This window comes from Chrysochloris asiatica, unplaced genomic scaffold (genome assembly GCF_000296735.1).
Source record: "Chrysochloris asiatica unplaced genomic scaffold, ChrAsi1.0 scaffold00047, whole genome shotgun sequence".
NCBI classification, from domain to species: Eukaryota; Metazoa; Chordata; class Mammalia; order Afrosoricida; family Chrysochloridae; genus Chrysochloris; species Chrysochloris asiatica.
The window spans coordinates 7239212-7253420 of record NW_006408565.1 but is presented as its reverse complement, the minus strand read 5'-3'; the positions used below and the strand labels follow the sequence as shown (position 1 = coordinate 7253420).

At 44.3% G+C, this 14209-nt stretch overlaps 1 protein-coding gene across 1 annotated transcript in view; it reads right to left on the bottom strand.

Annotated features, from left to right (window-relative positions):
* Positions 1-14166, bottom strand: part of MECR (mitochondrial trans-2-enoyl-CoA reductase) — a 35643-nt gene extending 21477 nt beyond the window's left edge. The window contains exon 1 of the mRNA XM_006862201.1: positions 13944-14166. Coding sequence (XP_006862263.1) covers positions 13944-14164 — 221 coding nt within the window. The 5' untranslated portion in view covers positions 14165-14166. The remainder of the gene's footprint in view (positions 1-13943) is intronic.
* Between the last annotated feature and the right edge of the window lie 43 nt (positions 14167-14209).

Below are 14209 nucleotides of genomic sequence, written 5' to 3'. Positions count from 1 at the left end.
CATCAGCCACTCCTTGGGAAAATGATGAAACTTGCTAATCTCTTGGAAACCCTACACAGGATTGCTGAGCTGGAACCAACTCCATGGTGGTGGTTTTGGTTAGGGTTAAAATCAGTGGTTTAACACAGTACTTCACTACTTTTTCTCTCTAGTGAGAAAATGTGGTGTAGAATTGTCAGTCATTTAAGGAATCAGGAGAATGGGCTCAAACCATGGGCTTAGCTACTGAGGCTTGTACCGGGTCTCCCTGGTTTGGGGCTGTGTAGGAAAATACCCCCCACGATGCACACAAACACAAACTGAGATTATCCTTATGAGAGTCCAACCTAAGCAAAGACACAGAGTGACTTTCCTTACAGGGAAGGGTAAATACATTCACACTAAGGCTATACTCCCACACTTCTTTAAAATCAAGATGTCCATGGTCAAGAAGAGAACACAGAAAGAACGTGGATTTGAAGTACACATGCAGTCCTCGGTTTGAATCTTGCTATGGTCATTTACCAGATAGATGAGCCTCAGGACACCAGCAGTACTATGGGGATAACATTAGAATCCAGCTCACAGGATTCACTGAGTTAAAACACATTAAGCATTTACTACAGTACCTGATACACCGTAGATGCTCCATCAATGACAGCTGTAATCAAAGGTAGGAACAGAAAGGAAGCCTTTGAAACAATTAGCTATCTGTACCTCTGAAAAGCCTTACTGAATGAAGATAACTGTTTGGAAAATTCAAGGGAACTTAATTAAATCTGTTCTAATAAGTGCCAAGTAGCTGTATGAAGGGGCTTAAAGAAGAATTAAATAAAACCCGTGCTGGGAACTCAGTTATGTGGGAACCTATAATGGAGACACCCAGAAAAGGGCTCTAACTGAAGTAGGTTCCAGGTGCTAAAGATGATTGAGTTGAAGAGAGAAAACAGACTTTGGAAAAAGTGATACCTTAGTTGCGGCTTGACAAATAAACAGGAGTTTATTGCATAGACTGAGCGAAGGAGGGCGGTATTCCTACTAGAAGGAATGACCAGTAGGCCAAGAGGTTTGGTCTGAATTGGAGCTGTGGGAATAGAGAGGATGCAATTCACCTTAGTTGTGGCCTGACGGATAAACAGGAGTTTATTGCATAGACTGAGCGAAGGAGGATGGTATTCCTATTAGAAAAGAAGAGGCCAAGAGGTTTGGTCTGAATTGGAGCTGTGGGAATAGAGAGGATGCAATTTCCTGGAATTCCTTAAATAGAATTGACACTGATGTTGCTTGGTGCCCAAATCTGCGTAGAGGGAAGGGAGTCGGAAGTTTTTGGTGGCTCCCAGTTTCTGGCTCAGGTAAATGGATATTGATAGGAAGGAAGGAAGAATGGATTTGGACTGGAGAGGAAGGTGATATATGGAAGTTCTAAGCACATGGCTGGCAAAATGTATAAGGAGCAGAGAACACTCAAGACGTAAGTGTACTGAGTCAGCTGTGTGTAGGTGGAGTCTAAGTTAGTGAGTATACTTATTCTGAGTGATTTGGCTTCACAATTAAACAACACTAATGTTGATGGTTTACTCCAGGCATTATGCTTAGCATTTACATGTTGTGGTTAGGTGCTGTCAGGTTGGTTGAAGTGACAGTGACTCAGTCAGTGTCCAACAGAATGAAACACAGACCCATCCAGCACCGTCCTCACAATCCTTCCTCTGTTGGAGCCCACTGTTGTAGGGTCCATCCATCTTCTTGAGGGTCTCCCTCTTTTTCACTGACCCTCTACTTTTCCAAGCATGATGTCCTTTTCCAGGGCCTAGTCCTTCCCGATAACATATCCAATTCCATAAGAAGTCGTTTCACTACCCTGGCTTCTAAGGAGCATTCAGGCTGTACTGCTTCCAATACAGATCTGTTTGTTCTTCTGGCAGGTCTAAGGCACATTCGACATTCTTTGCCAACAAATTCAAAGGCATCAATTTGTCTTCGGTTTTTCTTACTCACTGTCCAGTTTTCACATGCATATAAGGTGACTGAAACTACCACGGCTTGAGTCAGGGGCACCTTAGTCTTCAACGTGACATCTTTGCTTTTAAATAGTTGAGATATCTTTGCAGCAGATTTGCCCAATGCAATACATCCTTTGATTTTCTGACTGCTATTTCCATGGGCATTGATTGTGGATCCAAATAAAATGAAATCCTTGTAAACTACAATCTTTTCTCTCATTAGCGTGGGGTGGCTCATTGATACAGTTGTGAGGATTTCAAGTTTTTTTTATGATGAGGTGTAATCAATTCATTTTGAAGGCTGTATTCTTTGATCTTCTTCCAGTAAATGCTTCAAGTCCTCTTTGCTTTCAACAAGCAAGAATGTTATCTGCATACCACAGGCTTGTAAAGAGCCTTCCTCTGATCTTGATACAGTGTACTTCTTCATACAGTCTAGCTTCTTACATTATCTGCTTAGTACACAGGTTGAATTCTGGTGTGGCGCTGTGGGTTAATGCACTGGACTGCAAAGTCGGTTTGAACTGCAAGGTTGGTGGCTCAAGCTCACCAGCTGCTCCTTGAAAACCCGATAAAGGGTTGCCATGGGTCGGAACTGACTTGACGGCACTTTACAACAACAGCAGCAACATAGATTGAATAAGTATAGTGAAAGAATACAACCCTGACCTACACCTTTCCTGATTTTAAAATATGTAGCATCCCCTTGTTCTATTTGAGTGATTGCCTTTTGGTCATTGTTTTGGAATTCCCATTATTCACAATGTTATCCATACTTTGTTATGATCCACAGCTGAAAGCCTTTGCATAGTCAATAAAGCACAGGTAAACATCTCTATTCTCTGCTTTCAGCCAAGATCCATCTGACGTCAGCAATGATATCCTTCCTTCCATGTTCTCTTCTGAATTCGCCTTGAATTTCTGTCAGTTCCCTGGTGATGTACTACTGTAACTTTTTTGGATTATCTTCAGCAAAATTTTATCTATTAATGATCTTGCTAGATAATTTCCACATTCTGTTGGATCAAATGGTATGCGCACAAATATGGATCTCTTCCAGCTTGTTGGCCAGGTAAGCTGCCTTCAGATTTCTAGGCATAGATGAGTGAGCACCTCCACCACTGCAACGGTTTGTGGACACATTTCAATTGGCATTCTGTTAATGTTTTTCACCAATCAATGTCTTCAGTGCAGCTTGGACTTCTTGCAAAACTATCGATTCTTGGTGATATGCTACCTCCTGACATGGTTGAACACATTGACCAATTATTTTTAGTACAGTGTATTTATCTTCCCTTGATACTTCCTGCATTATTTAATATTTCACCCACAGAATTCTTTAATATTGCAACTCAAGGTTTGAGGTTTTTCCTCAGTTCTTTCAACTTGAGAAATGCTCAGCGTGTTCTTCCCTTTTGGTTTTCTAACTCCAGGTCTTTGCATATTTCATTGTACTTTGTCTTCTCAAATCGCCCTTTCAATTCTTCTGTTCAGCTATTTTACTTCATCATTTCTTCCTTCACTTTGTTGCTGTTGTTAAGTGTTATCAAGTTGGTTCTGACTCATAGCGGCCCTGTATAAGGTTTTCGAGGGGCAGCTGGTGAGCTTGAACTGCTGACCTTACAGTTTGACCCGACCTTGCAGTCTAGCACATTCACCTATAGCACCACACCAGGACTCCTTCTTCACTTTAGCTATTCTGTATCCAAAAGCAAATTTAGAGTCTCTTCTGCCAACCATTTTGGTCTTTTCTTCCTTCCCTGTCTTTTTAAGGACCTCATGTCACCCCCTACAATTTTCCAATGGCCCATCCTTCTTCTTTGTTCCCAATTTGTGACTTTTATTCTCAAAACACTCTCATCAATTTACAAATGAGGGAAACCAAGGCTTAGAGAAGTTTGACTGAGTGCAAAGTCAAACTCAGTAAAAGGTACAATCTGATCTTAAGTTTGACTCCAAAGTTCATCCTATTTATTAAACACTATGCCAACATACTCTAAACTGTGGGATTCAAGTTCTGGGAGCTGTTAGGTGTTTCCCAGGGTTCAGTACATCTGGGAAATGCTGCCTACTAGACTCCCTTGATAAAATTCGGACAGTACATTAGAATGGTAAAGGCTTTGAGAAGTTAAGAAGCTTTGTATAATCCAGACCTTCCCTGATATAACTTGGATTGGGAATACTCTTTTCATGGCCACCAGATAGCAGCCTGTAGGACAGTATTCCCTCAAACACCACTGGGCTATAAAAGCCTCCCAGTTCTCCTTGTTGTCTTCTGGGGAGCCAACTCAGTTCAAGTTGAGATTCACACACAGTGGGAGGGAAAGAAAGTGAGGCAGGGGCTGCGCAGGCAAGACCAATCATCTTGGAGATGGAAGCTGCAAACACAGATGGGTGATGGCAGGGGGCAGGCCTGACACATGTTGCATGCCTGGGAGGGAATGCTGGCCCAGCAGTGTCTGTGTCTCACCAGGGAGACCAGCCCCAGCCTGCCCTGAAGAACACCATCAATATCACAGGCTCTGCTGTTCCTGTACACAGTTCTCACGATACCATTCGGCCGAGACAGGAAGGGAACTGGAGGCCAAGTCTGAATTCCAGGAGATGGACCTCTGGTGACTGTTAGCAATTTCTTCACTGTTCTTTTTTCCAAAGGAACAAGTGGCTGTGTCATGGAGAGCAAACGAAGCCCCTGAACACAGCCCCACTAGATCTCAAGTTGTTCCCAGCACTGTTCTGGGTTTCTCCTGTGAGGGCGATGGCGCCATGCAACCTGGTGGGGCGCCACTGTCTTCAGTCGACCGATCCCAGACTGGATAAGGTCTCAAAGGCTCCTTTGAGGCCGCGGCTGTACACCTGTGATGCTGTGTGAAGTACAGGGGAGACAAAAGGCAGGCAGAAGAAAGAGCCTTTTGAGAAAGGGAAAAAAAAGAGGCCAGTACCCTGGAGACTGGTTGTTACACTGGCCGTGTAAGGCAGGCATTCACCATCTCTGTTAAGGTATCTTTCCCATCGTTTGCATTTAATTAGCGACCATTTGTACTTATCTTGCATCTTCTATTCAGTTACTTCAAACAAGTCAATATCATGTTGAACAGAAGAGCAGGAAGGAAGTGTCGCTGGTCGAAGGTACTCTGTCATGTGCTCAGTACAGAGTGCCTACAACATGCGTCTCATCACGGGCACAGGATGAAGGAAATCAACACCTGACATGGCTCTCCCCCAGTCTACCGTCCTCATCGTCACAAACCAGCCACTTTTTGTGATTTAGTGACTGTCTGGTGAGTTGGGTAATTGGGAGGGAATGAAGTACCTCCATCCTCCACTGCCCCTGGCAGAGGATGTTGGTGGCCTCAACTCCTGTGCTTCCAAGGAGCCCGAGGCTCAAGGAGGACTGCTGTCCCTGAGCATAGCTTATATGCCCCAGGTCAGGTGGTGTGCCAAGTACACCCATCCCTCCCCTGTGCCTCCTGTGGTATTCCTGCCCTGAAGGAATTCCACCCTCCTACCATTCAGCACCCATCTTTTTGTTCCTTAGCACAATCACTTTGAACTGAAGGAAATCAGAGATTCAGGACAACTTCTGGATATCTTTACCTGGGGTTGCAAGGAAACCCTCTTCCTACTTTTCTGCAATTAGAATTTCCAACAACCTTGTAAACTTGGTAATATTCTACATCCACTGACATTTGGAAAACTGCCTGAAGGGAGTTGCAGAGTCTCTGTTGCCTAGTTTGCTGAGAACTAACTCTTCTTGTTGCTAGAGAAAGACTGGACCATGACAAACAGCCAACTGCTGTCTTTGGGTCTTTGACAGGCACAAGATGACCATGTAGTCCCTGCCTAGCTAGAGGCTGGGCGTTTACTGATTATGAAACCATCCAAGGCCAAAGGGGTCTTTGGTGAAATCTGGCATCCAAGACCCCCAATTTCTAGCCAGACTGTTGCCTCTGGAGGCTATTAGAGCATCTATTGGTAAGTACAGAGGATGATGCCTGTTTCAGTATTAAAACTGCTGGGGCTGGTCAACGGTTCAAGTCTTATAACAACTCCTATGGCTGCAGAATCACATTGAGAAGAGTGCTGAAGCCTTATCTAGCCCTGGTGGGAAAGAGTGCTGTTTGGGGACAGTCGGGGTAAGGAGATGTGTAGATTTTGAGGTGTACAGAAATGGAAAGTCTGCCACTGGCAAAGAAAAGGGTGACAGCATGCCTGCCGGTATTTACCACTGTTAACCTTGGTCAATCTCTGTATTTTATCAAAAGATAACTGACTGGAGATTGAAGTGATATTCTCTCTTATTGGTGGCAAAGTTGGGACTGGAACCCAGGTCACCCAGCTCCCAGGTCAGTGCTTTTGCAGGTGCCCCCAAATGAAACTTCCGGATCCACAGTCTAACCTTGTGTCACCTTTGCCCTCCTTCTTTAAAAAGAGGACCTTTCCAGGAAGGGCCTGGAACCCTACCAGAGTAGCTGCTAGGAGAGGACCAGAGGGTAGGAACTTGTAGCTAAACTGGGTGGCAGCATTCTTCCCAGAAGCTACAGACACTGGGGGAGAAAGCCCTGCTCGTTGTGATTCAGTGGAAGCATGCCTGCTAAGTTTTGCCCTCAGAGACAAGAATGAGGAAACTACGGTAGATGGACTTGGCCCTAAACTCCAGTCTAGTGGTGAAGCCCACATGCAAGGGTAAGTCCAAATGCTATAGGAAACAGTCTAGCTCGAGTCTGAATCCCATGACCTTGGCTAAGTTCCCCCTGAGCCTCAGTTTCAACAGACACTTCCCTTACAGGGTTATACAAGAGGTCTCTAAAAAGTTCATGGAAAATTCATACTGTGAAGAAAAAAAACCTGTGTACTGATTTCATTTTTTGGTGGGGAGGGGAGGCCTCCAAAACAACTGCTGCTGTTGTTGTTAGGTGCCATCAAGTCGGTACCGACTCATAGTGACCTTATGCACTGCAGAATGAAACACTGCCCGATCCTGGGCCAACCTCACTACTGTTGCCATGCTTGAGTCCATCAATGCTGCCACTTGGCCAATCCATCTTGTTGGGGGTCTTTCTCTTTTTCTCTGACCCTCCACCTTACCAAACACGATATCCTTCTCTAGCGACTGGTCCCTCCAGACAATATGTCCGAAATGTGAGAGACGAAGTTTGGCCATCTTGGCCTCCTAGGAGCACTCTGGCTACACTTCTTCCAAAACGGATCTATTGGTTCTTTTGGTCATACTAACTTGTTATGGCATGCCTGAACAGCATCTAGTTTGAGGGACTAAGAAGGATTAAGGCATTGGTTTGAAAAACAAACAAACAAAAAACAAAACCAACCTTACCAGAGCAACAGGAATTCTTTTAAAGTTGAAGCAAGTAGAAACACTGAAGATATGGTGAAGAATGGTGAAATTAAAAAGTTTATGGGGACAATGCCCCAATTAGCTGTTTACAAACAGATAACTTGTTTTAAGGGACAAGACAATGTTGAAGATGAAGATATAGATCATCCACATCAATTTTCAAGGAAACAATGAATCTCATTCATACCCTAATTGAAGACGATTGATGATTAGCAGCAGAAACAATAGCCAACACCATAGATCTCAACTGGTTCAGCTTATACAATCCTGACTGAAAAAATGAAGTTGAGCAAACTTTCTACACAATGGGTGCCAAAATTGTTATGCCCAGATCAGTTTCAGACAAGAGCAGAGCTTTCAGTGGGAATTTTAAGCAAGTGGGATCAAGATCCTGAAGCATTTCCTGAAAGAAGTTAACAGAAGATGAATCATGGCCTTACCAATATGATCCTGAAAGCAAAGCACAGTCCAAGCAATGACTACCAAGAAGTAGCTGTGGTCCAGTAAATACAAAAGCAGACCAGTTAAGAGCTACATTCACGGCCAACAGTTTTTTTGGATGCTTAAGGCATTTTGCTTGTTGACTTGCTGGAGGATCAAAGATGATAATATCTGCTATGAGAAAGGGAGCCAAAGCTTTAGCAGAAAACTGCCTGGGAAAACTTCACCAGAGACTCCTTCTCTAACACGACACGACAATGTTATGTTCCCGCTCATTCCTCTCATCAAACAAGGTCAACACAGTGGGAGTTTTAATAGAAAATCATTAGGCATCTACTGCCCAGTCCTAATTTGGCTCCTTCTGACTTCTCTTTGTTTCCGAATCTTAAAAAAAAAAAATCTTTAAAGGGTATCCATTTTTCTTTAGTTAATAATGTATAAAAAAGACTGCATTGATATGGTTAAATTCTCAGGATCCTCAGTTCTTTAAGGATGGACTAAATCACTGGTAGCATCACTTATAAAAGTGTCTTGACCTGGATGAACTATGTTGAGAAATAGTTTATATTTTAATCTTTTAATTCCATTTTTTCCACAAAATTTCTGAAGTCGCCTTGTGGTACACAGGCATAGACTCTGTGATACAGTGAATTATGGCTCTTCTATGAGGGTCTTTGTGACTCCCACCAAATAACTGGGTGGTGGTGTTAAGTACAACTTAGTTGGTTTCAAGTCAGAGCAACCTATGCAGGGTTTCTAAGGAGCAGATTGTGCGTTGGAACCTACAGCCTTGTGGTTAGTGGCCCAGCGCTTATCCTACAGCGCCACATCATATGGGACCATGCAAAGAGGGTGTATGGGACTCTTACATGCAGATTGGTTAGTTTTACCATCCTGATAGGTTTAAAAGGAGCCATCTCAGAAGGAGAGACAGACAAAACCAGAACCATCTAGAAAGAAAAGCCACAAGCGGGGCACCCTTTGGACCTCGAGATCCCTGTGCAGAGAAGCAGAGGTGGCAGCATGGGAAGACTGAGCAACAGGCTTCCCAGCACAGAAGCTGAGCACTTCTGGGCAGGAGGCTGGCTTGCAGAATAGACCGCTGGGCATTTATCTGTAATGCTAAAGGGGCTTTGTAACACTTGAGCCAGAGGCCAAGGGAGCACATGACTAAGAGACCAAGAATGAGAGAGGCTTGCTTGTGGTATGGCTTGGGAAGAAACGCTTCTGACCAGAGAACTGCTCAACTCTGAGTTGTTTCTGCTCCTGAATTGTACCGTGTTAACTTTCCTAATAAACTTCATAATCATGAGTACTGTCTGTGAGTTCTGTGTGATCACTGAAATCAGTGATCAAACCCAGCAGAGAAAGTAGTATGCTGTAGGAGAGATGGCTGGTAACAGGACAGGGGAAAGGTTGGTGGGTAAAGGTGCATCTGACCTCTGCCTCACAGGAATCTGCCAGGGGTTGATAAGGACTTTAATAATCTGTCCGTCCCACTTGTTAGCCCCTCACACCATTTTTGCACATTCTTATTGCTGCTGCTGCTGTGTGCCGTGGAGTCGGTTCCGACCCATAGCGACCCTGTACAGGGTTTCCGAGGCTGTAAATCTTTACAGGAGCAGAACACCTCATCTTTCTCCCACGGAACAGCTGGTAGTTTCGAACTGCTGACCTTGTGGTTTGCAGCCCGATTCGTAACCACTACGCTACCAGAGCTCCTTGCAAGCTCTCATTAAGTATCAGTTAATTGGACATACAAAGTTTTCTTGTGCCTCTGGGTCTTTACACATGTGCCTCTCAGGCTCTTTAGCTTGGAACAAGTCTACACTTTCTTTCCTCACACACCACCCACCAATCTCCTGGGGGGACTCCACTTAAGACATCCTGTCTACAGAGAAAGCGGAGAGAAGGTTAATGTATTTTTACGCTAATAACATGCATGCTTTACATGTAAAGATTATGCTAATTTACAATAACTTGTAAAAATTAGCATACTTTGTTTCAGGGGAAGGGCTGGGTTGGCCATAAGGAGGCACACCATGTGCGTTATTTATGTAAAATAGAACAGGTGCCTCTCTTCTGTGTGTCCACAGTACTCCAAGCACACCCTATTGGAGCACTTACTCCACTGGCCTTTATGAAGTTGCCCATCTCCTGGATTTTGCCTTGAGGACAGAGATCTCATCATTGTTCATCTTGGTCTCCAGTGTCTTGCACTTAGTGGGCCCTCAAAGAATAAATGTTGGCTAAATTACAACAACGACAACTTAATAAACCAATTAATTCTGTTCCTCTCCTTTTACTCATGTCCACAATAAAGAACTCAGGAGACTAACCAATGTCTTACTCCCCCAAGCCCCACCTAGCCTGAGACAGAATGGGGAACGTGTCTACGGGCTTCATGGCTTAGTTCTAGGAGCTCATTCTGTACTAGCAGCAGACAGGAGAGAAGGTCAGGCTGACCAGGATCCTAAAAAGGGAGGAACTAACTGTCTTCTCCATGGTAGGGCTGCCCTTCTTATGAATAGTGGCTTTAGGGTCTCCAGAATGACCTATAATTCCAACTTCTCTTTTGACCCATCTTATTACCAATTTGAGGAGTTCCAATGTGGTACTGTGGGTTAATGCACTAGACTGCAAAGTCGGTTTGAACTGCAAGGTTGGTGATTCAAGCTCACCAGTCACTCCTTGGAAACCCTCTACAGGGCCACTATAGGTTGGATTCGACTTGACGGCACTTAGCAACAACATTACCAATCTGGAGTCCTGGTGTGGCGCTATAGGTTAACGTGCTAGATAGACTTCAAAGTCGGTTTGATCCACAAGGTCGGCAGTTCACGCTCACCAGCCACTTCTCACAAACTCTATACAGGGTTGCTTTGGGTCGGAACTAACTTGACGGCACTTAACAACAATAACAATTACCAATTTTATACCAAATCTCCTTCTTCAACAGATTTGAGATAGTTGCTATTGTTGTTTTAGGTCTATGTCTGTATCGAGGAATTTTAATAAAGAAAAGACATTCTAATTGTATGATCTCGGAAAAGTAACTAACCTTTTCAAGCCTGTTCCTTCATCTGTTAAATGGGGATAACAAAGATCAAACTGAGTTATTGTGATATTTAAACACTATATTTAATGCCCGCCTAATGCCTGCCACACAGTTACTATTAAGTGCTATCTAGGAGGCTCTGACTCATAGCGATCCTGTTTTACCATAATACCTGGGAATGGCAAAGTCCTGAGAGTGGACACCCAGGAAGAAAAGGAAAAAGGAGGTCAAAAGGGTTTCTGAGAACTATCTGATAAAGAAAAGCCAGAACTCTGCACAAAGGACAATGGTCACAGGATGTCAGAAATTCCTTATCGTATTTGTAGCTCCCCCATGTTTGTCATTTTCTTCTACAGTTTTAAATCATTTAGATCCGCAGTTTAAAAGTGAAAAGGTGTGACTGTTTTAGGGGAACCCGCTTTGTGAAGGGAGAGAAATTCCGAGAGAGGGGAAAACAGCTCAGTAGATGGGGGAAAAAAAAAAAGGTGGAATGTTTGGGGGTCAACAGGAATGAGGAGAGGGATATGAAAAATGTAGACATGAGAACAGGTGATACCTTGAGGAGGTCCTTAGCCCCTGAGACCTGGCAGCCCCCACATCATCTGTCTCAGTGCCCACAGTGTAGTATCACAAACCATACCACTTGGGGAAATGCTGTTTGGACGCTGGGAGTTCTATGATCCTACCTGGTGCAACCTGAACCAGACACCCAGTCACTGGGATGTGTAAGGACACTTGATTGATTCTGTGACGGTGTGGTTATCCTCAATCTTATAATAAAACATGAGTACAAAGAGAATCCTAGCCTCTGGCATCATCTATACATAGATAAATTAAATCACCCGAATATGGGTCAGCATGGAGGGTTCCTTCTGAGGCAGAGGGGCAATTACTGCTTGTCTGCTAATCTGCACCACAGGGCAGTGGTTCTAAATCTTGTCCTGGGCATTAGAGTCACCTGGAGAGCTCTAAAGAATACAGAAGCTCAAGGACTACCATAGACCTGCTATGTACCTCAGTAATGGGGTTTAGGAATATGTAGTTTCTGTGGCGCTGTGGGTTAAGGTGTCAGACTGCAAAGCCATTTGAACTGCAAGGTCGGTGGTTCAAGCTCACCAGCTGTTCCTTGAAAACCCTATACAGGGTCGCTATGGGTCGGAATAGACTCGACGGCACTTAACAACAAAAGCTCCATAACTGAGATGTGAAACTAAGGTTGAACCCAATGCTTCATGGTAGTGTCATGGTTTGACTTCGGAGAAATTACCTATGGCTCCACATAAAGACACAAGAGAAGCTGCTTCTGTTTCTGAAGTGGCATTTGCTATTAGACCAGTTTGTTCCAGCTTACCCTTGCCAAGACAAAGGAATCAGTCAGGAGGGACTGTCCTCAGCTCTGTCAGACATCACTTTCCCTTCCTGCTTAATCCCACCAGGCCCTTCCTCCAGGCTCCCTGAACATGTAAGATGCCCTCCTCTTCATCACACATCTCATTCTGCCTTTCTTTTACAAATTAGCACAGTAAGAACTCAATACAAGGTACACTGCTTACTGACACTCGATTCAGATTTAACCAATACTTTTGGAGTACTAGTTTTGCAGTAGGTCCTACATTAGACACATAATTTACAAGCTTGTGAGTGAGTCACTAAACCATTGCCCTATCTGAGGGGTACTCCTGGAAATGCAGGCGCGCTCACCAGAGCTTTACCAGCTCATTACAGCAGTGTCCTCTGGGAGCTGTCTTTGTGACACCGTGATTCATTACCACTGATCAACATACAATTTGGCTTTACTGACTCTGATGTACCTTCTCAATATTCTTTCCAGTTGCTCTAATGGTGCATGGGGCTAGGTTGAGTGCATGACCTTGAATCTATCTGAGGCTGATCCTTTTCACCTGTCAAAATATGTAGTCTAGATTATAACCATTAAAAAAATTCCATGTTTGCTGATCCTTTGAAAAACAATCAAACTTATTTGCTGGGACTCGAAGCAGAGTTGTACACAACTGACTGCAAAGGAAACACGCAGTTTGGGGATGCACATTTGATTGCTTAGCACTATGAGCTATGTTGTATTGCCTCCATTTTTAACAATGATGAAACTGAGGCTCAGAGAATCTAAGTAACCAAACACACAGAGGTAGGACAGGAAACTGGAGAGCATTGACCTCAGTTTTTCACCAGTGATTTCACTTTAACTCCACTCCAGCAGCCCCATTTGTTGATGTGAAAAGCTAAAGCTATTTATGTGCGGATTTATAATGGTTGACAACTCACACACCTGTTTTTATCAACAACAAGCAAAATTCACAGATTAAGACCCAGAGTATTTTGAGACAGAGGGTAAAATCATAAAGGAGGGCTTAAAGAGGGTGAGGGACATGTTCAAGATCAAACAGCTCTCAAGACACTGAGTCTGTATTTAACCTGAGGTTGGTGTAGCTCCAAAACCTGAACTCTGTTTACTACATTAAGTCAAGGAGCATTTATAATGCAGTGAAGAAGACATCACATGAATGAGGAGTCAGGAACCCATTATCACTTGTCCTTTGTAAGATTAAAACAGATGTATGACATAGTTTACTGAGAAGTGAGGTCCATATGAAATGGACTTGAAAATCTCCTCCACGGATGCATAGAATTATAAATAGCCCAAAATAATAGAGGGTAAGAACTCAGCTAAGTCAGCCAGTTCCAATGCCAACTATGTCACTTACTGGCTGTGTAACCTTGGGCAAGTGATTTTACTTCTCCTACACCTTAGCTTTCTCATCTGAAAAATGGGAATAACAAGCACTCACCCCCAAATCAGAGAATCGACTTAAACAAGGGATTGTCTGACACATGGAACGCTATCAAGAAATGCCCGTCATTATTACTTAGATTATTACCAGTATAATTGTGCCACTCGGGTCTTCAGTCATTTCAAGGCACGAACCTTTTGAGCTACCAAATAATCCCTGGGCTTCATTTCCTGTGTTCTTGTTCTCTGCTCCCTCCTCGAACCCTTCCTTCCTCACCCCACTTTCTCCCCAACCCGTCTCAAACCACACCAAGTCCCGGGTCTTTTTCCCCCCGCGTCTTGGCGCTGCCCTCTTACTCGACGACCTTGGCTGGGTCCCCGTGGTGCCCATAGACCAGCGCTCGGACCCGGGAGGTCTTGGCAGATGAGGAGTAGGAGGAGACAGCTGGCCCGCGGCGTCCTGAAGACGGGGACAGCTCCTGCTGCGGTCGGGCCAGGGCTTGTGCCCGGCACAGTGCGCCGCAGACCCACATGCTCCCGTTAGACAACATTGAGCCGGGCTGCCCCGTATACGTCATCCTTCGGCGACCGCGCTCCTGCTCTCCACCTCTCACCCCGCCCCC